Genomic DNA, 25,621 nt, shown 5'->3' on the forward strand with positions numbered 1-25,621 from the left:
TTCCTCATGAATTGTGCATTGCAACTATATTGTCTGTTTGCTTTGTTCCACACCATCATCATCTGGGGGCGTGAGGGGCAGAATCAGTCATGACGCCCTACCTACCTACCCTCCCTCGTCCCCTTTTTCTCTCCGGTGTAAGACGTCTACGCAGTCGTTCCGTCCCGTCCCGCCATGCCAGTCTCAGGCTCGATTCGCTGGCAAGTGTGGCGTGCGGTCTTCCACGAGTCCTCCGTGGACACACGTGGCTGCTCAATGAGACAACGAGGGGGGCCTCGATGCATCCGACGAGAAGTTCAGAACCGGCGTCGGTGATGTATCTATGGTCTAGTTACCCACGTCCTCGTTCTTGGCCAACAGACCGTAAATGTGCTCACATGTGAGCAGAGCGGCCGCCCAGCAGCTCCATCATGCTGATTCCGTCCAAGTTTAGTCCGCCGGTAGGCATACCTGCAGACGAGCCGTCAATGCTTGCAGCCGCTGGCATCAATCGTCCAGTCCGGCCTTCTCAGCGCACCTATATAACTGCACAACCCCCCTCCCTACACCTCAAGCACACGTACAGAGGTAGGAGCAACTTATCTTGCCCAGTCCCGTCCCGTCCCGTCCCGTCCCATCCCATCACCACCCCCTACCAGTCTACCACCGGTCAAGACACCATGCATCCTTCCCTCGTAGCCATCCTGCTCGCCACCGCAGCAGCCCCCGCCGCAGCCCTCCCCCAGACAGGAGGGACTTGCAACTCCGGATCCCTGCAGTGCTGCAACTCCCTACAGTCGGCTTCCTCCGACAACTCCGGCACCCTCCTGTCCGGCCTCGTGCCGGTTAACCTGCAAGGCCTAACCGGCTCCCTTGGGCTTGGCTGTGAGTCACTTACCTGATCTGCCCCCCCCTCCCTCAGAAGCCCGCCGAGAGCAGAGAGCTCCCCGCCCCATCTGACCATCAAGTGTAAGTATGTGTGCTGAGCCTTCTCACGATCATCCCCAGGTTCGCCCATCAACGTTCTCGGCGCCGGCAGCGCGGGCTGCACCCAGCAGACGGCGTGCTGCAGCGGCGACACTTATGTACCCGCCGCCCCTTGGTACCCCCGTCGCGTATACGTTTTGTCCGTTCTCTGACTTCTGGGGCAGGGAACTGTCACGCTCGCGTGTAACCCAATCAACGTCAACTTCTAGAGGCGGAACGGACCGACGGAGTCTGCTTGACCCGTATCTCATGGACGGCACCGCATCACTCTGGCTGAGGCGTGCAAGGAACTTTAGGCATCAGCAAAGGTATATAACTTGACTACATGTACTCAGGGAGACTAGTAGAGCTTTTGTGTAGTCCACGGGCTACAGCTGTGCTGGTGGTGTCGTCTTGGGGGCCTCTTATGCCAGTAGTGACGGAATGGTTAGCGTACAGCAAGATCAGTCAGTGTACGGTGACTTAAAAGGATAATTTCCTAAGCCTCATCATCAACGCAGCCGGATTCACCGAGCTCCGTGATTCTCATTTCGGCGAGAGATTGTAGTGTAAGCTATGCAACGTACCATCAATGGTCCTCACATAACTAACACCACACTAACCGAACATGGACAACATCTCGCCTCACAAAGCCACAAAAGGCCAAATATATTACCAACTCATGGACCAGTCCACCGACGCCCCATCCCTTCAAAATGCATCCCCCGGGTATCATTCACAGGTAGTGCGCCAGATCAATGCCCCCTCCAGCCTCCATCAGCGGAAATAGATTCAACGCCGACGCCCCGTCCCCCTCGCCGCCGGGCCCAAACGTCGCCTCGTTCCAGTAGTTGCCGTCGGGCGTCTGCAGCAAGCTGTCCGCCGTGAGTCCGAAGAAAGACGACGACTCCGCGCCGTCGTCGTGCCCGTTGCCGTGCGTGTCCACGGCGGCGGCCATCCCCGGTGACCCGACGCCGCCGCCGCCGCCGCCGCCGCTGGGCACTGCACTATGGGGCTGGAGGAAGGATGCCGCGGCTGAGAGCCTCTGATCCTGCATCTCCCGTGCGCCCCTGATGACACCGCCAGTCAGCCCCATCGCCGGCGACGCAACGCTGCCGGGAATCCCCCCTGCCAGAGCACCTGGCGACGGCGCAACCCCCGATGACGACGACGGCATCAGCCCAAACAGCTGACTCGAGTTTTCTGTCCTACGCAGCCGCTCTTGCGCCTCCCGCTGCTCGAGGTACTCCTGCGCCGTCTCCAGCAGGGACTGTGCCACCAATGAGTATTGCGCCGCGTGGCCGTCCGCCTTGGCCAGGTGGTCGAGCGCCGCGATGGCTGCGCGCCCGTGCTTCTCAAGAATGCGCCCGAACCCGCCGAGGAGGCCCACGCCGAGGACGAGCGACGACGCAAAGAGCCAGGAGCTGCCTTTCATTGTCAGTTGTCGTCGAGCGGTAAGCGGCGAGGGAGGGCGAAAACAGGGCACGTACACAATGAGGGGCACTCGGACGTTGAGCATCCCGCGTCCGACAAGATCCAGGATCGGCTCGACCATCAAGCTGGCTGCGTCGATGCACGCGTCTGCCAGCTTGCTCTTCCCGTTGGCCAACTGCGCTGCGCCTTTGGCCGGGCTGTCTGACAAGCGGCGGAAGAGCTCGTACATGAGAAACGGGCGCGACACCAGCATCACCGAGTAGTAATACGACGCGAGCACTTGACACGCCCCAATGGCCTGCGCCTCTGTCGCCGTCCCCGGCGCGTTGGCTTCCACGCCACCGCCGCCTTCGGCTTCGTGCGCCGGCCGGCCGGCAGCGGCGACCACGTCCTTGAGCCGCTGGAGCCACCGCGTGGACCAGTCGCGCAGCTGCCGCGAGATGCCCTCGGTCAGCTGGAGCGAAATCTTCTTGCGCGAGTACACCTCCAGCACGATGCACTCCGTAATGAGCAAGATCTGCACCGACGCATCCAGCAGCGTCTCCCCGTCATTCGCTTCGCATCCGCCCGCGACGCGGCGGTAAGGCACCGTGCAGTCCACGTCGGACGTGGCAGGCGGCCTGCCCATGGACGTGCTGAGGAAGAGATCTACGACACGCAGGCTTCGCCAAAGCTTGTCGCGCTGGCGGTGTGCCGCAGGTCCAAACCTCGCGTTGACCTCGGTGCGGTGCAGACCGATAGAGTAGGCGGCGCGCGCAGAGATGGCGAAGAAGAGGAACGCGCCGTTGATCTGGCACGAGCACAGCATGTAGACGGTGACGAGGGCAAAGGCCTGCACGGTGCCGACGCTGAGGTTGGCGCTCAGCGTGGCGTATGCGCAGTCTCGTGCGTGCTCAAAGTATGCGCGCGAGAGAGGCTCGTCGTCGGGAAGTAGCCCGATGGCAAGGACCAGGTAGTTGACCACGGAGCCGAGATCATCGGCGACCTGGTGGTGGTTCTGGTAGCGGCCGCGACCCTCAGCATGGGCCCAGACGAGCAAGTCGTCGGGCAACTGCCCGTCGTCAAACAGGTCAACGAGGCCTGCGGTCATGGCACGGTAGTTGGCCACAGCACGGGGCACGTCCCGAGGACGCACCTCGGGTGGCCCGCCAGCGCCAGCGCCGCCCATCATGGCGATCCTGTCTCGGCCGCCGCCATACATGCCCGCGGGGGCATTGTTCTCCAGGACCGAGTAGCGGCTCGACTCGGGCGCGAAGGCGTTCTGGCCCACGCGGCTCGTGACCAGCTGCCGGACGGACTGGAAGAAGGACAGGGGCGCGCAGTCGCCGATGAAGATGAGCTTGCCGCGCGAGTCGCACAGCAGGCGTGCCTCGCGCGGCACCTCCGTGTCGTCCTCGGCGGCAGGCGACGTCTCGGTCGAGCGTCGGTGACGGGAAGCTGCCGGACGCGATGTCGTCCTCGCCCCGCCCCCGGACCCGGCCTTGTCCTCCTCCACAGCGTCGTTCCGGTCCCCCTTCCGTGAGCTCCGCCGCGTCTCCATCCGGGGCGACGATGACAATGCCGCCGGCGGCCGCTGCGCTGTGGCACCACCTGTCTCGGAAGCGACAGGCCCATTGTGCCTCCGGGATTCCGCGTCAGGGGACGTCGACGCCCTCCGCCTCAACGGACTCGATACCGCCCCCGCAGCGTCGTCGTTTGCCCTCGCCGCCGCCGCCGCCGCCGCCGAGCCCCTCGGTCTCCTCTTGCGCTGCGGCGAGTAGTGGCACGTATGCGGGCGCTGTCTGCCGGCGCAGTATCCGCAGGGCAGCCTCCCGTCACACTTTACCTTGCGGGCCTTGCACCCGTCGCAGGCGTTTGCGATGCGGCTCCGGATGTAACGCGGCGCATCGTCTGCTCCTGTGGCATCCTGGGCGGCGGCGGCGTACCCGTGGGCGCTTCCGGAGGCCAGGTGTTGGTGCGATGCAGCCCTGGACCCCGTCTCACTGTCGTCCATGCGTGTGTGAGTCGGATGTGGCTGCCTGCTGCTGCTCGGATGTTTGCCGTGGTGCAGGTTGGGGTTCGTTGCGGGGGGGCTCGGATGAGATTTTGTAATGCGGGACGTACTGTGCGTCTGGATGTGCGGAAGAACTGTACGGATGTGGAGATTTGCGGGGGGGATGGTGAGCCGCTGGGGCGTCTTGGCTGATCCGACACAGTGCGTCCGTCATGAGCCACGACTCTCACTGTAGCGGGGCAGAGAGGGGCTCCGGATAGTCACGGCACCAGCCCTGTTAAAGAGACAGATGTTGATGTCGGACAGATATAGCAATACGTGCCATTGGCTCGTCAGACTCTTCCGAGATGTATTCATGAGCTGCTTGAAGTCAGCTGTACATATAATGACCCCTGGGGATGCTTAGGTGCCTCTAAACCGACATCCCGTCTATAAGCCACATCTATGCTTGGTGGCAAGCTCCCCGATTTCCCTTGGTCAAGATCCTTGAGAGAAAGCAGTGCAGTGATGATGATATTAATGTGTCCATAACCTTGTTGGAAATCATGGTCTCGTCTTGCGATGGTGACGAAACCAGTGACATGATTCTATGCTGTGAGTTCTAGATTGGTCTCGTCGCCCGCTCTAGACAGTACTGGTCTAATCGCCGTACGGCCCATAACGCCAACGCTTGCTATTCTCCTCAACCCACCAGCGCGACACAAAGGCACCTTCTTCCGCCCACCGCGCCGCGCGCTCGCCGTGCCTCTTCTCGACATTGCGCACGAACGCCTCAAACTCAAAACTGACCGTCGGGTGCTTCTCGGCCGGGTCCTCGTCGAGGTTCGTAAACCGCCACTCAACATTGTCCACCACCGGCACCACGAGCCTCCAATCGCTGTACGCCGACCGCGCGTCTCGCACGCTGAGCATGGCCGAGCCCGGGTTCACCACGGTGAACTGCCAATCGCCCAGCGTCCCCTCGGGGCCCGTCTTGTGGTCGCTGCGCATCGGCCGCACCATCGACTGGCCTTCGTAGTTGCCCATGAGGTCCCCCGCCGCCTTGCTGGCCGCGTCGGTCAGAGAGCCCGTCTCTCGGAGGAGGTCCAAAATCGTCGGGAGCACCTGCAGGGACGATACCGCCGTGTCGACCGTGATGGGCGGTAGCCTCGGGTGGGACATGATTAACGGTATGTGATTGCTGATCGAATTAGGATTGTAGTATGTCGGGAGCTTGCCGTTCTCAGGCAGCGACAGGCCGTGATCGCCGGCGAACACGACCAGAGTCTCGTTTGCCACGCCCTCCTCTTCCAGCACGTCCATGATTGTACCTAACCAGCGGTCGTCATAGCCGATGGCGTTGACGTAATGCGATAAGTCGTCTAGCCCCTGACCGAGCGGGACATATTCTTCATCAGCTGGCATCGCAAACGGGTGGTGGCTCGTGCTCGTCAGGTGCGTCAGGAAGACGCGCTCGTCATGCTCTTTCGCCGACGCAAAGGCATCACGGATATAGTCTTCGAGGCAGACCTCTGCCATGCCAAAGTAGTTGATGTCCGGGAGGTTCACAGGGCCAAACTTGGCGGATGACCCCTTGAGGTACTCCTTGCCAATGAGGTTCTCCTCGGGAAAACCCATTGACGTCATGAGGAGCTCCAGCTTATCGTAATAAAGAATGACCGACGTGAGGTATGTCGATCGCCACTTGAAAGTCGTAAAGTCGTCCTTGCGGCGCCTGTCAAGGCCATTGAAGGCGTCTAGAATCTGGGGCAGGCAGGGTTGATAGATGTGATGTCGATATTCGAGATTGAAGTCGGCGACAAGAGGCGCGACTCCGCAGAGTGTTCCGGCTACGCTCTTTATGGTATATGTCGAGGTAGAATATGCGTTGTTGAAGTTGATGCCGCCCCGTGGCTTCTTGTCCCGTTCGCCTCGTGCGAACCCATCGTCGTAGTCACCGGTCAGGGACCTGGCCGTAGGGCTCAAGGTCGCGAGCCTGCGCTGTGCTCTCTCTGGCAACGTCTTGTTGCCAAACGACTCTTCCAAGCGCCTCCAGATGAAGCCATCCTTTTTGATGGGGAAGACGTCTTTTCTCGTGCTCTCCAGCATAATGACCATCACGTGTCGTATCGGCACACCACCAAGCTTCCCTCGCAGCTCCTCCAAAAGCTCCTCGTCGAGATTCGATAGCTTAAGCGGGTCCGATGCTGCGTTGTAGTGCTTCTGGCCCCCCTTGGCCCAGTCCTCAAAGCCCAGAACGATGCCGTCTCGAGGAAGCCACGACAACGACACCGGCTCGGCCAGGGCGGTCCGGTTGTCCCACTCACGGCCGATTCCGGAGCCGTAGACGGGCACAATCCTAGCGAGGTTCGGGGACGAGTTTGTGAAGTCGACGAATGGAAGCAAGGCAGGCGTCCACGACATGAACGTCAGGGCACTCTCGTGTGGCCTCAGGACAAGGAGAATGGCTTGCGCCAGAAACGCGCCGCCGATGAGCGCGTACGTAATTACGCGCCAGATGAGCAGCCATGGCCACGTTTTGATGCTGTTCCAGGCGCATTCCCTGTTCAGTCCGTATGCAGCTTCGTCGCCGAACTTTCCGCCTTCGACATCCTTCTGGGACAGTCGAGAGTACCCCGCCGTCTGCCAGGGTACCACCACTTTGTGGTATGTAAACGGCAGCTTGAGAATATCAGCTGCACAGCCCGCAAGGCCATAAGCCACATCTTGAAAAGCCCATGCAGCCGCTATAAATGCAAGCAGGACGAGTAACAGGGACACGGCGCCGGTAAGTAGCAAGGCGCGGGAGGCGGCATCGCCCGCGAAGCCAACATTGCGCCAGTGTATCTCGGAGCCAGCCGCGACGAAGAAGGAGACATTTATAGTCGACAGCGTCGCGGCGTATGTAACGACCACGACAGCGAGAAACGTAGCGAGGCAACGCAACCAGGCCGCGGCAGCAAGCAAGGCGCCATCCAGAAGCAGGCGCACAAAGACCAACAACGCCATGTCTTGTGCGAAGAAGGTGTAACCCCAGTGGACGAGATGGACCGTCGGCAGGGCTGAGGCATGAGCGTAAATGTGAACCGACTTTGCGACCAGAGCGGAGACGGCAGCGAAGGAGAAGACGAAGCGCCGGTTTGCGAAGCGGTTCGCCGCAGCGACGACGAGGCGGCGAAGGCCGAGCAGACGGCACACGAAGCCGCAGGCGAGGAAGCGCGCAGGCGGCGAGGCATGGCGCCCGCGACGGGCGCGGTTCATGGCTGGCAGCTGGCTGGCGGCCGAAGAGATAAAGGGGTTCGTGATGACCTCACCTAGCGGTCTACATGGCAATGCTGGGACTAAGACAGTACAGAGACATGCCAAGGACAGCAACCTCAAGCCGCGCACCGGGAGGAAGGAGGATGGATTTCGGCAATGACGAAGATTCAAGAGTAAAGGGGAGAATAGCAAAGAGACGAACCAAAGGGGCCAACAAGTGGACAAGCAAGGAGAAGAGCCCTCGAACGACGATCCTGCCAAGCCATGGGGAAACCATGGCAGGCACGGCGGGCGACCATGTTCAGTGGTAGATGCTCGCCCAACGGGAAGGAGGCGTTCAACTCAAGCACCATCTCAACAAGTGGCACTCTGTCGGCCAAGATGGAGCCAGGACGGGGCGTCAGGGGCGGGAACGCATGCGGGCCATAATGAGCTGCGTGGCGGCGAACGTGGAGAAGAGCGTAGGGAGATGGAGAGGCGACATGGGGCGCTGGGAGCCCCGGGCGGGCGCGAGGAAGGTTGTTGGCGCGACTGAGGCTTGCGAGGCAACCAACCTTGCCAACGGTGCCGTGCCTGGCGAGAGAGGGTTGAATGGCAACGTGGTGGAGGGACGCCCGGTGGAGGAGGGTGGTGGAGGTGGTGGAGAGACGAAGTGCCGTGTGGCTCGACCACGATGTGCCGCCTTACTCGCGTGCGAATGCCCGGAGGGCTCCAGAGAGAGTGCGTGTGTGCGCGCGCGTAAATGATGGCCAGATGTCTGCCATTTGAACCGCTCGTGTGGCCGAAACCAAGAGATCGGGGAGGACAGCGCCTCTGTAAATCCATGGATGCAGGCAAGGAACTTGAAAGAGTCCAGTCGTAGATGCAGCCCGCGGCCTGGCAAGATGACGCCAAAACCTTAAAAAAGGCCCCTGACCCAGGCCAGGACCGCGCACATGATTGGCGAGACAGCGGCTGTTGAGGGGCGGCTGGTGGACGCCTTGCGGCCCACGTTTAAGGCGCCCGGGCGCCCATCGACCTCAGCCCGCAAATTGAATTGAATTGCAGAGCGCTGGGTGCCTGAGCTGCCTGAGCAGCTACTAGCCCACGGGGGCAATGGCACTGCATCCAGTGCATCGCACCATGGAATGCAATATAGCCCGGTCTGCACCCGCAACACACAGGCTGCACATGTGCCCGTGCACGAGTGCTCAGCACACCTAAAATAAGGTAGGTCAGTGAGGTGTACTGTACAGTATCAGTGCGTAATAAAAACAGCTGGAGGCCTTGCAGCGACGGCGAGGCGCTCAGTGTCGCCTGCTGCTGATCAAGGCTCCATCAGGCGCCAGCGTCCCGTCAACCTGAATCCGTTTGGACTCTTCTCAGTGCCTGCCTGCCTTGTTAGGTGGTTCGAGGTGGTTCGAGGTTGTAACGGCAGCCCCATCAGGGATAGCTCTGTCCACCAATATTCTGTACCCAACCCATCCCATGATTTTCCATACATCAGCAGGCAGCTACATTAGGATCTCAATGGCGCTCAGCCTCACGGTTCCAGCCGTTTGCCTCCCACAGGACGCCCAGCATGGCGTGATTTCAGCACCTTATACCACTTGTTATTGCGCTTCGCTCCAGCCCTCAGCAAGCCAATGTAGGTAATAATAAGCGCGGCCCGCCACGACGCAGGCGGCGCAGGCGATCTGTGGTACCGCACAAGCGCCGATCGACCGTTACGCATTAGCGTCCTCGGCGCCGTACGGTACGTGCGAAGAGACGGGGGCATTGGGCGAAATACATGGATGGATGAGCGCTTCCAGCTTGGCTCTGCGGGACTGAACCCGAGGGCACGGGTCGACTGCAACCTAATGAGTTCGTTGAACCCTCCCGCAAGCGCGCCACCCCGCCGTCTTCGATAGCTGCCAAAAGACCAGCTTTGTTTCCATCGCTGTTTGGTTTTCACCACAATGGTCTACTAGATAACTAAGATTGCTTCCCGCTTGGGGGGTGACAAGGGTCCTTGGAGCAGCCGATCTGCGCGGGACCGGAAAACACATCACATCACACTCCCTCCCTGCAGCCGTTCGCCTCATCGCGGAGCGGCTGCACGCCACGCCGCAGCAGGGTATCAGCCAAGGCGCTCTCTCCTGGAACAAGCGAGGCGAGACAGCCTGCTGGGAAACCAGGCCTTGCCCCATCTTGGCCGTGCATGCGTAGTGTATACACCGGGCCCCTGGCCGCGGAACCTCACTGCAGCTTTCCGGCAGCTAGTGCTATGATTGCCGCGACATTTCTCATCTCCCCTCATCGCTTCGTCCCGAGGGCTTGGCCCGTTTGACAAACGCGCTGACAGAGCACCCTATGTCATGGCTTGCGGTTGGGTCTTTCCGCGCGCGCAAGTCCGTATGCTCTTCCGCACATGCGTGTGGACAACCGCGCGCGACAGGTCCGTGGCGGCGAGCACCAACAGGCCAAAGTCTACAATCCGTGAACCAACCGACCTGCATGTATACGCATTACTGTACTTTTTGCATACAGTATCAACGGGAACAGCGCAACGCCAGTCCGGCAGCGTCCTGACCGCCTCTCGCGCGGGTGGCCCAAGTGTCTCCCAGACGCAGCGCAGACCGGCCCACGAATGTCGGAGTCCGACACGAAATAGCTGTGCGCAGAAGCTCTTGAAGAAGGAGCGGCAGCCGTGGCCCGAATGGACACACCGCCCCGAGGCAAGATGTCGGAGCGAGTTTCGGTGACGGGACGCGGCGGTGGGCCGGCCTGCTCTCCCCTCCCAGCGCGATGATGATGACGACCCTCTGCGGACCTCACCCCAACCGAGAGAGCCTTGGGTAGCTCATCCACGCAAGCCAGCCGTCGCATCATCTCGGCTCTTGACCACGTCGAAACTCGGCCCCAGTCGTCCCATTATATATCATATCCACCGTGCTGGCCGCCCGAATCTCCGAGTCAAGCCGACGACTGCGGCAACTGACTGCCCACCCGCCCGCACCGCACCAGGCGCCATCCCTCCCTCCGTCCCTCCCCCGGCTCGGCAGACAGTCGATGGTGTTTGATGGACACGTTGGTGGCTCTTTGCTGTCCATTCCATTCCGTTCCATGTCATCCATGGCATGGCAGGCATGGCTCAAACGGCCTCATCCCCTCCGGACCACAGGTGAGGCCAGTCGCCCGGCGTTAAGTCACGATCCCCGAGTACCAGAGAGAACACCCCCCGGCCGCCGTGCCCACCGAATCCGCCGGGGTCGGGCCCGGCTTGGCGGCGCCGACAACGGATTGCTGTCGAGAAACATTTACATAACGCATTGGGCACCACCATGTCCGCGACGGAGAACCCACGACGTCTGTATTGTCAGCGTGACCATGGAGGATTTTTTCTTTTGGTTTGCGCTGTGGAGGTGTGTGGAGGTTGGCACTGCCCTTTAAACCTCACCCGCCCCTGGGATGATGATGGGTTGGGCCGCCTGACAGAGAGAGCTTTGTCGTCGGCTCGCGCGCTCTCGAGGCCCATCGCATCGCATCGCATCGCATCGCATCGCACCGCAGTCATCACCACCACCAACAACATGAAGGCCCTCGTCCTCAAGACCTTCCCCGCCGAGGCCACCGGCCCTGTCGGCGATGCCATGGCCTCGGCCTTCCGCGCGCACCTCCTCCGCCTCGAGCCCGACTGCCAGGTCGACGTCTGCGGCCTCGCCGACGACGAGCCCGTCCCGGACCCCCTGTCGTACGACCTCGTCATCTTCAGCGGCGGCATCTTCGACCTGCTCTCCCCGGAGCCCCATCCCGCGTGGGTGGCCCGCGCAAAGGAGGTCGTTCGCGCGGTCGCGGCGGATGATGGTGGCCAGGCGGGGAGGAGGACGAAGCTGCTCGGGATTTGCTTTGGGCATCAGATTATTCACTTGACTCTGGGCGGGCAGTTGGCCGTGCTCGCAGAGGGACCGCGGGTGAGTGAGCCCACCAAGTCCTCAACACCGACCTGCCTCCCCTCCTACGACCTGGGCGCTCACACATGCGGTAGATTGGCATTGAGCAATTGCAGCTCACTCCAGAAGGCGCGCGGTTCTTTGGCAAAGACAGTCTGGTGCGCAGCCCATTATCCCACCCCACGGTTGCTCCCCAGCCTGCGAGTTGTCGTCAACTAACGCCCTACCTTCGCTCCCCTTGCAGCGCCTTCACAAGTTCCACAAGCGGCAAGTCAAGACGCCGGCAGAAGGCTTCGTCGCGCTCGCGCCCGACAACGAGATCCTGTGCTCGGCATCCGGCCGGCTGCTCTCCTTCCAGGCGCACCCCGAGCTGTCCGCCGACATCTCGCACGGGCTGCTCGACAGCGACAAGAAGGGCTTCTACAAGGAAAAGGCGAGGTCAAACCCCAACGTCGTGCTCCGGGACGTGCACAGCGAGCACGACGGCGCGTACGTGTGGTCCAAGATTGTAGACTGGGTCAGGTCATGATGCATTGCCATAGCATAATAATAATAATGGTCATGACTCGCGGGTCTAGCATTCCAATCCTTCCTTGGATCATGCGACGAACCCCCCGCTTCGCCTATAACTACGGAGTAGACTAATACAATACGTTGTGTCATGAGAAATTCCACCCACTGTAATGGCAGGGCCCTTTTTACGTACACGACGGAAAAAGCGCCCGCGTGACGATGAACAAAGAAAGCAGCACCCGACCCGGCACTGGCCCGGCGCCGGCGCCGGAGCAGGTGGATCCCCTTTTCCCGCAGGCGACCTCCCAAAGGGGCAATCAGCTTGTCAGTCCGACCGGCCAGTCCGTTCACTTTTCATCTCTCTCCGCGCGCCGCCAATGCCCGGCACTCTTGCTTGTGTTCTACCGGGTCGTCCACCAAGGGCCGGATCCTTCGCAGTGGACCACACACGACGTATTCGTCCATCATCATCATCGCTCTCCCATCAACAAGTGCCGGTAGTCTACTCCATGTATCAAAGTCTGTGCCGCAGAGACACCGCGCATGCGGGGAAGAGAGCCCGCAGCAGCGGCATTGTGAGGAATAGTGTTACCTAAGCCGGCAGCCGCCGCCCAACTCGGTAAGAGGGGTTGTTGCGCCCGCATCGCGACAATCACAATGATGAGGCTGTCTTGAGACCCAATCTTTCATTCACCCTCCATCTCCAACTCTCACCAATCCAATCCATCGACCCCTTCCTTGGCCGCGACAACCATGGCCGCCGCCCCTCAGACGCTCGAGGAGTGGACCTCGCTCATCTGCAAGTCCATAGACGAGCACTTTGAAGCCATCAAGACCATCAACTACAAGGTACAGACGACCTTGCTGAATGAATCCCCTCCACACACACCCACATCCGACAAGATGCATTACTCCTTGTATACCCCGCGTCAAAAGAGCCCACAGAGACTGACAATGCGATGATGCCAACTGCCAGATCCACGCCGACCCGGAGCTCGCCTACAACGAGCACCACGCCCACGAGGCCTTCACCAGCCTGCTCTCCTCCCCGCCCTTTTCGTCGCTCGGCATCGTCGTCACGCCGCGCGCCTACGGCCTCGACACGGCCTTTTCCGCCGACTTTGTCTCCTCGCCCGCCGGCCATGGCAACGGCGGTGATGGCGACGGCGATGGCGATGGCGGTGATGGCGGCCGTCTGGTAGTCTTCAACGCCGAGTACGACGCCCTGCCGGGCATCGGCCACGCCTGCGGGCACAACCTCATCGCCTCGGGCTCCCTCGCCGCCTTCCTCGGCCTCGTCGCCGCCCTGCACGCCGCCGGCCCACGCCACGCGCCGCCGCGCGCCCGCGTCCGCCTCCTCGGCACCCCCGCCGAGGAGGGCGGCGGCGGCAAGCTGCACCTCATCCGCGGCGGCGCCTACGAGCGCGCCGCCGCCTGCCTCATGACGCACCCGGGCCCCCAGTACCTGCTCGGCGAGGGCGTCGAGGGCGTCGCGGCCGTCAAGATGCTCGCCAACGTCAAGTGGCGGGTGCGCTTCGAGGGCCGCACCGCGCACGCCGCCATGGAGCCCTGGAACGGCGTCAACGCCCTCGACGCCGTCTGCCTGTCGTACAATGCCGTCTCCATGTTGCGCCAGCAGATCCGCCCGCACGAGCGCATCCACGGCGTCTTCGGCGAAGCGGGCGACCGGCCGAATGTGATTCCCGGGCGCACCAGCGTCGACTACTACGGTGAGTGAGAGAGACCCCTTTGCTGCTGTTCTCCTTTTCCCTCCCACCTTGCTTCCCCATCCCCTATTTCTACGCACACATGAATCGTCGAGGCTGGAAAACTTGAAACTCACTGCCCTCCCGCCCCAAACCAGTCCGCAGCGACACCCTCGCCGCCGCGGAGCGCCTCTGGACGCGCGTCAAGGTCTGCTTCGAGGGCGCTGCCCTCGCCACCGGCTGCACCGTCTCCTACGAGGCCCTCAACTCGTACGCCGACCTGCGCTCCTCGCTACCCCTGTGCCGCGCCTTTGTCTCTGCCGTTGCCTCGCTGCCCCCGCCGCCCTCGGCCAGTACCGCCGCCACCGCCGCCTCTCCTCCTGCCCCTCCCTCATCATCATCGTCCGACGCCAAGACCGTCGTCGCCCTCGACCAGCCCTCCGACTTCCTCGCCGGCTCCACCGACATGGGCAACGTCACGTACGAGTGCCCGGGCTTCCACGGCGCCTTCGGCATCGACACGGCCGCCGGCCAGGGCAACCACACGGCCGCCTTCGCCGACGCCGCGGGCCTGCCGCGCTCGCTCGACCGCGCCGTCGCGTGGGGCAAGGCCATGGCCGTCGTGGGGTGGCGCGTCGTCGCCGAGGATGCCTTTGCGCGCGAGGTCAGGGGCGCGTGGGAGGACGACATGAGGCGTGCGGCGCTATGATGGCGGGAAACACCAAGATTCGACCGTACGCACATACTTCGTACTCTATATTTACATACAGACCATCAAGGATCCAGTCCACCTCGCGTCGGCCAGATGGCAAGTCACGCACGGAGAACCATGGCCCCCTCCGCACATGTGAGTTGCATGCACAGTCTTGAGCCCATCACACGGCAAAGCCATAGCACAGTACGCAGAGCAGCAAGTCAAGGCGGGTGCATCGATACTCTTCTCATTATCCATACACAATGCAAAGACAAAGAAAGTCCGTTCTAGAACCTCTAGCGCAGCCCGCAGGCTAAACAAGGCACACGCATCCCTCCGCGCACGCAAGCACCATGCAGCTAAGCCAACCCCCTGGTCGAAGCGCAACCCGGAAATGCGCAAACAGACGAAAAGGAAAAACACCAGAGGCTGAGCGGGCATCATCCTGCTCGGGGAGGAGATGGGGGAGGGGGGGCCAAACTAGCAAGGCGCCGAGTGATGCATGTTGCCGGCCCCATTCCATGTCCGCCCCTCATCTCTCTCAACGACCCCGTAGTGAACCGTCCCTCCTCGGTGAGATGGGACAAAGACGCAGTCAGAGCCAGGTGACTGACTGACTGCCTGCGTCAGCAGCAAAACCAAACCAAACCCAATGTGCCGCGAGCCCTGCTTCAAGCCAGCAGCAGATATGTGACATGTACAAGAAAACGCCGTAGGGCCCCTCCCGCGGCAGTCGAGGCACAAGCGATGCCTAGGCTGACAGACAGACTCCCCATCTCATCGCCACACAGCGCCCCGGCTTTCCAGCCGCCTGTGCCCTCCTCCCGGCTGGTGCTGCTGCCCGATGCTATACGTCACGCGCCTCGCCTCGGGGCTCCAGGCGGCCTCTTCCCTCGCGGCCGTCTTGTCGAGGCGCACGCTGCCGCCCATGTTCATCCGCCGCGCCTGGCCGGCCGTGAGGCTGCGCTCCGGGGCGGCGTCCGAGGGCGAGCACGCCAGCGGCGGACTCCTCCTGCGCTCGAGGCTGCCGCGCCGGTGCCGTGAGATGCCGTTGGTGCTGCTGGCCAGCGCCGCGGCGGGGAGGCTGGGCCTCGGCGCCACGCCCGTGGCCGACCCAAACGACGACACCCGTTTGGCGCCCGAGGCGGTCGTGGCCGTCAAGATGCTAGCCCGACGGGCCTTTTCCTTCTTGGCCGAGTGCATCGCGCTGCGGAGCTTGCGGGGGTCGATGCTGCACTCCGAGTCGGAGCCCGTCTCCGAGGTGCTGGCCAGGGGCGTGTTCTCGTCGAGGACAATCGGTCGCGGCAGGCGGGGGCTCAGCTTGGTTCGCTGTGCTGGCAACGACGACGCCGCCGGCGGAGACAGGTTGCCGGCCTTATCGGCGTCCAGTGTCCGCAGCGGCGACGCCCTCTCCTGCTGCGGCGAGCCTGATGACAAGTTGAGGCTGAGCGTCGGCGGCGATGGCAGCGGGGATCCCGACTGGCTGGGGATCCTCGACTTGGACAGGAAGCCCGTCTGAAACCTGCTAGGTTTGTTGGCGAGGCTCGAGGCTTCCGGGATCTCGAGGCTGGGGCTGGAGTCGCCGTTGGTCGTCGGCTCGTCGGACAGATGTGCGGGCACCACCACCGGCGGGGGCGTAGGGGCCATCTTCTCTGGCGACGGCTGCTTATCGGGGGACTCGTACTTTTGCGGCGTCTTTGCAAAGTCGGCCAAGGTGCCGTCCTCGCTTTCGTCGTCTCTCCACCGGACACCGCGCTTGCTCTTCTTGGACGGCGTGAAGCTCACTCCCTTCTTGACGCTGCCCAGGGCCTTACGCCTCCTCGGCGACGTCTTCAAGGGGCTCGCAAACACATGCTCGTTGGCGACGACGGCGGCCAGTGCTGGCGCCGCCAGGGGCTTGACGTACGACGCCGCGGCTGCCTTCTTGCGCTTTGGTGTGCCCCTGCGCGTGGGTGGGAACGCCTCGACCACGGCCGGCAGCGTCCCGTCGGGCTTGACGACTTGCGAGGCGGCCGTGTATCCCGTCTGCAGCAGCCGGTTGATGATCTCCTTGGCGTGCGCCACCGCGCTCTCCTCATTCATAACCAGCGTATCGGACAGCGAGGCCAGCATGTCGAACTGTGCCGTCAGCAGCATCTGCACCATGGCCGCGTCGCCCGCCTTCTCCTGCTCCAAGACCTCGCGATACGCTTCGCGGTTGAACCCGGCCTTGAGCAGCTCCGCCTCGCGCTCCAAGCTCGCGCCTTCGCCCATGTCGGCGCCCTCGGTGCCTTCGAGCTGGCCGAGGCTGTGCGTCAGGGCCGTGTCGATGGCCCGCTCCCACGTCGCCTTTTCCAGCTTCTGGTGGATGTGCTGGCGGCTGTTCTCGAGCTCGACGAGGATGCCCTGGGCAGTCTTCCTGATGGCGGCAAGGCTCTCCGGCATCATGTCGTCGTCACCGCCGCGCTGATCGCATATGGCGTCGAAGGCGGCGATCCAGCCCGAGAGCAGGCCGATGCGGCGTTCAAAGATTTTGAGCTTCCGCATGCTGTTGATGCGCTCCTGGCGCTCGGGTGCCGAGTTGTCGTAGGCGGCGCGCAGCCGCTGCATGCCCTCGCGGACGACGAGATGGCGCTTGTCACACTGCTTGCGGAACTTGGCGAAGAAGGTGTTCTCGGCATCCTTTTGCTGCGCCTTGAGCTCCTTGATGAGGGCCATCTGCTCGTCGATCTTGACAAGGAAGTCCTTGACGTGGCGATTGACGTTGAAGACGTTGCGGGTGACCTTTGTCTGGATGTTCTTGGCGCGGTTGGCGTAGCGGAGCGTGTTCTGGGTCTCGTCGAAGTGGGCGCTCGACGGCGAGACGCACACAATCATGACCGTCTTGCAGTTGCCGCCGAGAGAAAACTTGAGCAGGCGGGTGAGTTTGCTGTTGCGGTACGGGACGTGGGCGCGCTGGCGGCGGTCGCAGAGCGCGTTGATGCAGGAGCCGAGGGCGAGCAGCGACTTGTTGATGTTGGCGCCCTCGGTGAGGCGCTCGCCGCGGTTCTTGGTGACGGAGGCGCGCTCGGAGCCGGCCAGGTCGATGATGCTGAGCGTGGCCATGGTGTGCGGCTCGCTGACGTCGGCGTTGCGGTCCTTTTGGGCCACGTTGATCTGCAGGACAGCGTGGGAGCGCGACGAGGTGGCGTTGGCCTCGGTGGGCGACACGGTGCGGTACTCGTTTCCCTGGACGATCATGTCCATGACCTCGTTGACGTCGCGGGGGTGGTGGCTGGTCAGGCCCGAGACGGTGACGGCCTGGTTGCTGTCCTCGCGCAGCATGAGGCCCTGCTTGCTGCCGCCGGGGACGAGCAGGTCGCGGATGGTCTCGTTGTAGATCTCGAGGTAGCTGAGGCTGAGCTCCGTCGTCTTGTCGGCGCTGCGCTCGTCAATCTTCTCGAACAGCTCCTGCATGGTCAGGAAGATGATGCCGGGCTGCTGCGCCGTGCCCGTAATGGTGTGCGTCTTGCCGCAGCCCGTGGCGCCGTAGGCGAAGACGGTGGCGTTGTAGCCGTCGAGCACGCTGTCGAGCAGGCTCTTGGTCGTGCCCTCGTACACGTCTGTCTGCGTCGTGTTGTCATCAAAGACGCGGTCGAACGCGAAGACCTGGTCCTTGACCTTTTTCGATGTGGGCACAACGGATCGCGAGAAGCGCTGCACGGGGTTGTCTTCGGGGGGGTCGAATACTCTATCGTTCGCATCGTCTGTCAGCCGATACCCTCGCCTCGTCTCACGCAGGCAGGCCGTGCCCTGGGGCTTGTGACTCACAGACAGCGGTCGTCGACCACCTTGATTACGCTGCGCAGGCCGCGCTGGTGCAGCTTGGGCGTCGGCACGCCCGCCAGCGAGCCATCGCCAAGGAAGACGGTGCTGTCATCTGTCTTTTGCCTGTGTCGGTCAGCATCGTGTCGCCGTTGTCGTCGTCGTCGCCGTCGTCGTCTGTAGCGGCGGGCGTGATGATGGGGACCTACAGCTGCGCTGCCTCTCTGATGGTAAAGGGCCGTACGCGGACTGTGAGACAGAGTCAGCCACCTGCGATGGAATGCATCAAATCGCCGTCCCTTTACGCACCGGCCACGGTAATCGACGACGCCCCGGCGTCCGTCATGTTGCGGCTCTGCTAGCAGCAGCAGCAGCAGCTATCTCTCCGAGCTACCGCTCAGCCACTTCGTGCCCGTCTGCGCGCGTTTCTGTGCCCCGGAACTCGTTTCCGCTCGGGACGTGGCGGGTGACTCGTGATGGCTTCGCGCCTTGGTTGCGTTTGCCGTCGCCTCGTTGTCGATTTCGGTGGGGTCCGGGAGAGTAAACAACCAAGCCAGAGGAAGGAGAAAAAAATGCAGCAGAAGCAGACCGCCGGGTCCGTGAATAAATCGACCAACAATGCTGCGCCGGGCCAAAGAGCTGCCCAAAATCTTACCTGAGTTGGGTTGAGGAGATGGGGTCGGCAGAAGGGGACGAGCTGCTTGTCGTTGTGAAAATGGACCTTGGGTCAAATTGTCGGTGACGTGCATCTGCACGCCTGCATTGTTGATGGAGAAAGTGGCCAGGCGTTGCTGTGGTGACGCCACCTGTCCTTGAGGGGGGTGGGGGCGCTTAGGGGGGATGGACCCCTGAAAGGCGCTCACTAACATTGTTGGATGCCTGAGCCCCAGTGGCTGACCCGGGGGGGCTTCGCCGTTATTGGAGGCGGACAGCTACCGTGGACACCTCAGCGCTCTTGCAGGGCCCGTGCAGGCAGGATTGCAGTGCAGCCGAGACGCCAACGCACCCACCCGCCGAAACACAGTCAGCCAGGGGGTCATGAGGATTTCTTGGAAGTTGGTTGACAGGGTCGCTACAATTGTTGACGAAATCGCGGTCAGGACTTGGGCCAATGACAAGATCAAAGGCCATAAAAGCAGTGCGCAAGGCCAGCGCGACAAAGCCCGGCAGTGGCGCCTACACCAAATCCTCTTTTGCATGTGGTACGGGCGCACCCCGATGCACCTCGACGCCACAAGAGCTTCACCGTGACGTTGGATATGCGTTCGCGTGAACCTACAGACAGCAGTTTCTCGCACACATTACGACTGCCAAGATTGTCAACAGCAATCAAGCAGCGCCGTTCGCCCTCGATGGCATCGTCAAGAGCCCTCTCGGCCAGGCACGCCTGCTTACCCTGTACCATCGAGAAACCAGAACACATCAGCCTCATGTCCAATGAACTCTCGTATAGGCGAGGCTTCGGTGATGCTTTCGACGTGACGAAAGTGAAGCTTGCTGTGAGTGCGTGGTGCGGCCAGTAGGGGTGTGCTCGAAAACACGTCGTAGGTCGGGTGGTCACATACTACTAACACACATCACAACCTGCAAAACCGATCAGAGCTTTTTCCCCTCATGCCTTCTTGTATACACATCATACAGCTATACGCAGCAAATGTAGCAAAGATCGATTCCGAAACGCCAATCAAAGTATTGTCCCAAGCAAAACCAGCAATAAGCCCGCGCGTGCTTATCCGCCCAGCTCAATGACTCCCACTAGCACGGCTGCGCAGCCCTCATCTCAGGCCGCACCTGCAACAGCGTACCGCGGCATCCGGGCCATTTTCTCCTCTGGGCTGGTGTCAGGGTCGTCGTAGAACAGCCGTCCCTTCTTCTCCTTCTTCCCTGCCTTCTTATCGCCCTCGTCTCCTGCACCCTCGTCCGCCTTGCCCGGCGGCTTGATGCCCGCCTCAGCCATCCGAATCATCTTGTCAATTTCGTCACTGGGCGCCGCGGCCGTGTTCCACGCCTGGCCCTCGGGTCGAGGCGGCAGACCTGCCGGTGCACCGCCGCCAGGGGGCCGCGCTGGGAGGTTGCCGCCTGCAGGATATCCGTACGGCGACGGTTCGTGGCCTTGCTGTTGTTGCTGGGGCTGCTGTTGGGGCTGGTACTGTTCATTCTGCACGTCGTCAGCACGTCCGTCGCCATCAACGAGACACACACGCTAGAGTTGATACGTACGTATTGCCCGCCAACGGGTTCGCCCTTGGCGATCGCTTCCTTGTCCGCACGGCGCTTCTCCCGCCATTCAGCCAGTCGAGACACCAACTCCTCTTTGCTTTCGTATTTGATCTTTTTGCGCGGCGGCTGGCTGCCCTGCCCGCCGGGTACGGGGTTGCCGGTGGCGATGCGCCGGCTCTCCTGGGCCTGGTAGAAGGTCTGGATGATGCGGTTGCGGTGCTGTTCGAGGATGTCTGCGGGGATGCCCTCCATGCCGAAGATTTCCACCTCGAGGCCCTGTCTGTTAGGCAGGGCATTCTCGACCTGCTGCAGAGTCTCCTTGTGCACCTGGTTCAAGTGCACCGACAGACCTGCGCGCTCGTCAGTCAGCTGCGTGACAGCGGCAGTGGAGGAAAAGCGGGAGCAGCATACCGCCAGCCGTGTTTAGCCGTCGATGGCATCGGTCGCACTTGAAGTGCTTCGCTTTCTGGTGGGAGATGAGGAGCTTGAGGTCTTCAAAGTCTCGCTCGCCTGCGCGCCACGCGGCACGGATCAGCATCTAGACGCAAACGCACGGTCAAAGCGACTCTGCTCTCATGGGATCACGCACAGTAGTAGCACCATGGCCGCTCGAGGACCTCCTCGATATCGGGGTGGCCGCGCTTCTTCTTGCCCATGGTCGCGATGCTGCTGATTGAAGGACGGCGACGATTGGCGAAGGGACCGAGATGTTGGGCCAGACAGTTGCAGCAAGAGAATTGACGACGCACGAATACAAGGCGAAATTGATGCCTGGGTATTTGCACCTAGCGAACGTGTCGAGTGAAGGTGGCTAGGTGGGCAAATCGATCGCGACGACGCCGCATCTTTTGGACGGAGCTTCTGTCGGCTGAAATTCGGCTCAACTCAGCTGCCTGGGCTTCCTGGACCACCACCGCCTATCATCCCCATTTCCACGAGCAACATCTCAATCCTTGCCTGAACATTGAATCACAAATCCTACAACGGCTCGCCATGAAATCGTTGAAGATTCGAAGCATTGTTCATTGAAAGCCTGAGCTTGACGATGTATCTTGCCCGTGGTGGTTCCACGAGGCGCCGAAAGTAGGTCTAGTTACAGTAATGAATACAGATGCACCGCGGTGCACGCACAAATGTCAGGTACTGTCCAAAAAAATGGCCAATATATGCAAGTGGCAATGGGACGTGCCCAGCCTATCGCGTCAAACAAGTGAAGCCAAGTCGATGTGGCCGCTGCCGCCCCTTGGGTATCTCCCTTGCAAGTCCACACCCGCGCTCCTCAACGCCCAGTGTTAAATCTCGCGCAATGTGCCTCACTGTTGTTGCTGCGTGTGATCAAACATAATCAACGGCCACTGCCCGCCGGGAGGGACCATGCCCATATCTGCCGCTGTCTGCGCCACCGAGCCGTCCGTCAGCATGGACGATGTCACCGCGCCCCTACTCGGGTTGCCCAGCGTCAAGAGAGCGCTGGCGCTATAGCGCTCCTGACTGTCGGCGATGGCCGCCGTCCAGTCGTGCCAGGGGTTGCCCCGGCCCGTTTGCCACACGAGGTCGGCCTGCGTCTGCGCGCCCACATGCTGCGCTGCCTGCGATGCGAACGCCGCGAGAGGGTTCGACGAGGAGGAGCCTGCCACGCCCGCGGCGGCGGCGGCCGTACCGTAGAACATGGTCGGGTCAGATTGGTACGAGGCGCCCGTGCCTTGCGAGCCATCCGCAAAAGCCAGCGACGCGTACGAAGCCTGGCCGTTGAGGCCGGCCTCTTGGTAGCCCTGGGCGGTGCCATTCGAGATGCCATGGGCCTGGGGCGGAGGCGGCCCCTGGGTTGGCTGGTATGCCGACGGCTCCTCCTGCTTGACCGGGGCCGGCACGGACTGCTGGGGCTCCTTCTGCCGCATGTCGTGCTCTATCCATCCTATGGTGCGCTCAATCATCTGCCCGATCTGATTGCTGATGCTCGGCCCACAGCCTGTCGCCGCCGTGTTAGCCATGCCTCGGTCCCGCGTCAAAAATCCACACGTACCTAGCAACAAGCTCGTTTCCCTGAGAATCACCATCCAGCTCTGCATCTCCTCTCGCAGAGATGACACCTGACGCGGGGTTACCGCGAAACGCCGCTCCCACTGCGCGACTAGCATCGAGAAGATGCACGCACCGTACACGGACATCTGGTACCAGGTCGTGTCCAAGGATTTGGTCCGGTACAGCTGCATCGCACAGCGGAGGAATTCGCGAGCCGTCTCGTCGCAGATTCGGGTATTGTCTGCCATCATCTGCTTGTCCGTGGTCAGCGCCACCGACGGGTGTCGAAGGCACAGCCGAAGCTCGAGCGCAAACGTGCGCACGTAGATGGCGGGGATGGTGGTATTCTCCAGCCCCTCAGACTCGTTGATCCGCAGGCTCTCTGGTAGCTCTGCCTCCCAGTTGTCGAGCTGCTTCTCCAGCGCATTGACGACGTTGACGTAGTTTTGCGGATCCCTTCGAACGCTGTAAATGTTGGCGTACATTTCCATGAAGATGGGCACAATCTTGAACCCCGCGAGGCCAGCCTCCCACGTGCAGGGCATCGATCGTGACGTGTCGATGCCCTGGTCAGTCAAGAGGTCGTCTGCGACGGGCTCCGGGAACTCGGTGTCAAAATCTTGCACGTTGACGGGAAGCGGCGAGCCTCTCCGGCCGGTGATGGCGACGACTACCGTCAAGATGACCCACCAAGTACGCTTGCGCATCTCGTTCTGCAGATCTGTGCCCTCCCCAGGCCTCTTGGATGACCGGTGTAGGTTCAGCTCTAGGGCCCGATGCAAAGACATGCTCGCCAGGATGGAGCCGCAGCCGGGCTTGGGGAAAGCCCTTGTGTGCGACGCAATCATGGCCAGCGCCTGGACCGCCTCCAACTCCTGGCTGCCCAATAGGTCGTAGATCTTGCTCAGTGCGAAATGATAGTGCTTATTCGACAGCTCGTTGAGGTTGCTGCGCTGGTCCGGCTCGTTGCGCACGCCGCAATGAAAGTACATTGTTGCGATGAGCATGTGCACCATGACAATCTCTGGAATTGACGGCTTGAAGTTGCTCTCGTCGTATAATCGTGTCAGCTGAGCAGACAGAGGTTAGCACATGCGCACACCACGTTTAGTCACGGCTCGACGTACCAGTCGCATGAAAGTCGGCCGGTGCAGGACCGGCAAGAAGAGGCCCACGGCCATGAAGTACCACTCGGCGTACATGAATGCGTCGTCGCGCGATGGCAGCTCGACGTGTAGCCGTGGATTGACCCCCATGCATGATTGAAGAAACGCCTGTACCGACTTGTTGTAGAGCGGCGCCGAAGGCTGAGCACCCTCCCCGGGCTCGTCCATGTCAGGCAGATCGAATGACGTCGTATCAATGGTGGTGCCGAGGATAGACAGCTTGGTGCCACGGATGGAGCTCAAAGGCGCGTCGTCAGGGCCGACGCCGATATGGCCCTGATCTGGCCGCGGTTCCCAATGGCTGCGAGGGAAGTTGATGGCTGATGACGGTGGTGGCGGCTGCTTTGGCGTCGCGCCTCCATTCTTGACCCAGAGCGAGCCGACTTGCGACCAAGCGTCCGAGGCCGGCGGTGCATCATTCGCGGATGACTCTGTAGGATACTGCGCCCAGGATGCGCCCCTCCAGGACTTGACCTCGATGCCTTTCTCGCGCAAAATCTTCTCGAGGTCGCTTATATGGGCCAGCATGCCGTTCTTTTCGCGCTCAAGCTCCTGCATATAGCCTCGTCGCTCTGTCCGGCCGGTGACGCGGTCGGTGACATAGCACTCCAAGTTGAGGTTGATACAATGGGAGCAGCCCTCGGGCAGGGCGTCGCAGCGGATCTTGCGCACCTATACCGCGTGTCAGTAAGGGGACGGGGATGGAACAGGTTCAGGGGCCAGCGCCTGGCTTCGTGAACCTGGCAACGGCGAGCTCACCTTGCACCGGTCACACGCCTGCCCTGTGCGCGTGTAAGACTGCAGGCGGTTCTTGACCACGGAGGAAAAGTCCTCGGGTCCCCGGTCCGTCCGAGGCAGCTTCAAGCGCGCGGCGCCCAGGCCATTGGGTCCCTGGGAAGCATCCTCGTCGCCGCTGCCGCTGTCGGCGGATCGCTTGTTGGGGTTGGCGGGCCGGGCGGGCATGGCCGCGGCAGCCGCAGAGGCGGGCTTCCCCTTGGACGTGCCGATTGCGCGGGGCGAGATGCTGCGGGATGAGGGAGGCGAAGGGGGAGAGGTGTTGCGGACGGCGGTGAAGACGGAGGAGGCTGCCGAGTGTGGCGGCGAGCTCGCGGCGCTGGCGGCGTTGCTACTGGCGTTGCTCCCGGCCTTGGTGCCGGTATTCCTCTGCTTCCTGCCGGCGGAACCGGCGCCGTGACCAGTGGCGATGCTCGAGGTTGGACGGCGCGAGCCGGCGACGCTGGGGACGGAGGCAGGTGCGGTTTGGGCAATGCGAGGCGTGGCGTCGAGGTCAAGATCGAGGTCGAGGTCGACGCAGCCCAAGGCTGGCGCGGGCACGGACGCAGGCCAGGTGGGCGGCGGCTTGGTGGTGGTGATGTCGGCCAGAGACAGGGACAGGGACAGCGCGGGCGATGCGGCCGGGACTCTGGCAATGCGCTGGTGCTGCTGCAGGCCCCATGCAAAGGGAGGAGGGTTTGGCTGCTGGGGGCGAGGATGGTGATGGTCCAGCGACGCCGACGACGACGACGACGAAGACGAAGACGACGCGGAGCACCGTTGCTGGTAGCTGGACAGGGTCAGGTCGGCAGTGTCCAGGTCCAGGTCCAGGTCCAGGTCCAGCCTGGGCACATCGCTGGGCCGCTGCTGCAGCTGGGCCGCGGCGGCGGCGCTGGCGGCCGTGGTGGTGGTAGTGGTGGAGGAGGTGGTGCCCGCCATCATGCCGCCTGGGGGCCAATCGAGGGTGACCTGACAGTGACCTGCGCTAGGCTGAGCCGACCAACCGGCGTGCGTGATTGGCGGTTGGCCCGCTGTCGATTCCCACCCCAGCGCTGCGCGACTGGCGGCCGGGGGCCCGCCTCCACTGGGAAGGGAGGTAGGAGGTGGGGACCAGGGGGGGTCGCGACCACTGAGGGCAGCGCCTGTGCGCCAACTGTGGCGGCGCGGATTGGGTCCGGTGCAGGGGCACCTCGCCGGCTGAACGGGACAGGGTGCGC

The 25,621-nt window shown here is 62.2% G+C and overlaps 7 protein-coding genes across 7 annotated transcripts; 2 read left to right on the plus strand and 5 right to left on the minus strand.

Annotated features, from left to right (window-relative positions):
- Positions 1-1,542: 1,542 nt before the first annotated feature.
- On the minus strand, positions 1,543-4,421 carry JDV02_008815 (uncharacterized protein). The gene is made up of 2 exons (XM_047990447.1): positions 2,436-4,421; positions 1,543-2,369 (listed from the first exon to the last, which is right to left on the minus strand). Exons 1-2 carry the CDS (start codon positions 4,370-4,372, stop codon positions 1,682-1,684), a joined length of 2,625 nt encoding a protein of 874 aa, XP_047846454.1. The 5' UTR covers positions 4,373-4,421; the 3' UTR covers positions 1,543-1,681.
- A 505-nt stretch (positions 4,422-4,926) lies between these two features.
- Positions 4,927-8,457, minus strand: JDV02_008816 (uncharacterized protein). Its single transcript, XM_047990448.1, has one exon. It carries the CDS (start codon positions 7,610-7,612, stop codon positions 5,012-5,014), a length of 2,601 nt encoding a protein of 866 aa, XP_047846455.1. The 5' UTR covers positions 7,613-8,457; the 3' UTR covers positions 4,927-5,011.
- A 1,535-nt stretch (positions 8,458-9,992) lies between these two features.
- On the plus strand, positions 9,993-12,098 carry JDV02_008817 (uncharacterized protein). Its single transcript, XM_047990449.1, has 3 exons — positions 9,993-11,547; positions 11,622-11,684; positions 11,771-12,098. Exons 1-3 carry the CDS (start codon positions 10,918-10,920, stop codon positions 12,053-12,055), a joined length of 978 nt encoding a protein of 325 aa, XP_047846456.1. The 5' UTR covers positions 9,993-10,917; the 3' UTR covers positions 12,056-12,098.
- A 389-nt stretch (positions 12,099-12,487) lies between these two features.
- On the plus strand, positions 12,488-14,793 carry JDV02_008818 (uncharacterized protein). Its single transcript, XM_047990450.1, has 3 exons — positions 12,488-12,888; positions 13,016-13,769; positions 13,904-14,793. Exons 1-3 carry the CDS (start codon positions 12,793-12,795, stop codon positions 14,452-14,454), a joined length of 1,401 nt encoding a protein of 466 aa, XP_047846457.1. The 5' UTR covers positions 12,488-12,792; the 3' UTR covers positions 14,455-14,793.
- On the minus strand, positions 14,657-18,932 carry KIP3 (tubulin-dependent ATPase kip3). Its single transcript, XM_047990451.1, has 4 exons — positions 18,532-18,932; positions 18,432-18,471; positions 18,229-18,348; positions 14,657-18,148 (listed from the first exon to the last, which is right to left on the minus strand). Exons 1-4 carry the CDS (start codon positions 18,566-18,568, stop codon positions 15,217-15,219), a joined length of 3,129 nt encoding a protein of 1,042 aa, XP_047846458.1. The 5' UTR covers positions 18,569-18,932; the 3' UTR covers positions 14,657-15,216.
- Positions 18,933-19,812: 880 nt separating this feature from the next.
- On the minus strand, positions 19,813-21,226 carry JDV02_008820 (uncharacterized protein). The gene is made up of 4 exons (XM_047990452.1): positions 21,032-21,226; positions 20,854-20,952; positions 20,443-20,792; positions 19,813-20,380 (listed from the first exon to the last, which is right to left on the minus strand). The coding sequence occupies exons 1-4, from the start codon at positions 21,096-21,098 to the stop codon at positions 20,003-20,005; spliced, it is 894 nt and encodes a 297-aa protein (XP_047846459.1). The 5' UTR covers positions 21,099-21,226; the 3' UTR covers positions 19,813-20,002.
- A 229-nt stretch (positions 21,227-21,455) lies between these two features.
- JDV02_008821 (uncharacterized protein) lies at positions 21,456-25,346 on the minus strand (the record flags this gene model as incomplete). The annotated part of the gene is made up of 4 exons (XM_047990453.1): positions 21,456-22,411; positions 22,466-23,534; positions 23,592-24,302; positions 24,390-25,346. 4 exons carry the CDS (start codon positions 25,344-25,346, stop codon positions 21,756-21,758), a joined length of 3,393 nt encoding a protein of 1,130 aa, XP_047846460.1. The 3' UTR covers positions 21,456-21,755.
- Positions 25,347-25,621: the final 275 nt, after the last annotated feature.

The sequence above is a fragment of the Purpureocillium takamizusanense genome, chromosome 9 (assembly GCF_022605165.1).
Source record: "Purpureocillium takamizusanense chromosome 9, complete sequence".
Lineage (NCBI taxonomy): Eukaryota > Fungi > Ascomycota > Sordariomycetes > Hypocreales > Ophiocordycipitaceae > Purpureocillium > Purpureocillium takamizusanense.

Coding starts and splice junctions, on each gene's coding strand:
- JDV02_008815 (XM_047990447.1), bottom strand. CDS start 4,372: ATGGACGACAGTGAGACGGGGTCCAGGGCTGCATCGCACCAACACCTG. Junction 2,370..2,435: donor GTCCGAGTGCCCCTCATTGT/GTACGTGCCCTG, acceptor AATGAAAGGCAG/CTCCTGGCTCTTTGCGTCGT.
- JDV02_008816 (XM_047990448.1), bottom strand. CDS start 7,612: ATGAACCGCGCCCGTCGCGGGCGCCATGCCTCGCCGCCTGCGCGCTTC.
- JDV02_008817 (XM_047990449.1), top strand. CDS start 10,918: ATGTCCGCGACGGAGAACCCACGACGTCTGTATTGTCAGCGTGACCAT. Junction 11,548..11,621: donor TGCTCGCAGAGGGACCGCGG/GTGAGTGAGCCC, acceptor CACATGCGGTAG/ATTGGCATTGAGCAATTGCA. Junction 11,685..11,770: donor TCTTTGGCAAAGACAGTCTG/GTGCGCAGCCCA, acceptor CTCCCCTTGCAG/CGCCTTCACAAGTTCCACAA.
- JDV02_008818 (XM_047990450.1), top strand. CDS start 12,793: ATGGCCGCCGCCCCTCAGACGCTCGAGGAGTGGACCTCGCTCATCTGC. Junction 12,889..13,015: donor TCAAGACCATCAACTACAAG/GTACAGACGACC, acceptor GCCAACTGCCAG/ATCCACGCCGACCCGGAGCT. Junction 13,770..13,903: donor CACCAGCGTCGACTACTACG/GTGAGTGAGAGA, acceptor GCCCCAAACCAG/TCCGCAGCGACACCCTCGCC.
- KIP3 (XM_047990451.1), bottom strand. CDS start 18,568: ATGACGGACGCCGGGGCGTCGTCGATTACCGTGGCCG. Junction 18,349..18,431: donor ATCAGAGAGGCAGCGCAGCT/GTAGGTCCCCAT, acceptor TGACCGACACAG/GCAAAAGACAGATGACAGCA. Junction 18,149..18,228: donor GTGGTCGACGACCGCTGTCT/GTGAGTCACAAG, acceptor TGCGAACGATAG/AGTATTCGACCCCCCCGAAG.
- JDV02_008820 (XM_047990452.1), bottom strand. CDS start 21,098: ATGGGCAAGAAGAAGCGCGGCCACCCCGATATCGAGGAGGTCCTCGAG. Junction 20,953..21,031: donor GCGGCCATGGTGCTACTACT/GTGCGTGATCCC, acceptor CGTGGCGCGCAG/GCGAGCGAGACTTTGAAGAC. Junction 20,793..20,853: donor ACGGCTAAACACGGCTGGCG/GTATGCTGCTCC, acceptor ACGAGCGCGCAG/GTCTGTCGGTGCACTTGAAC.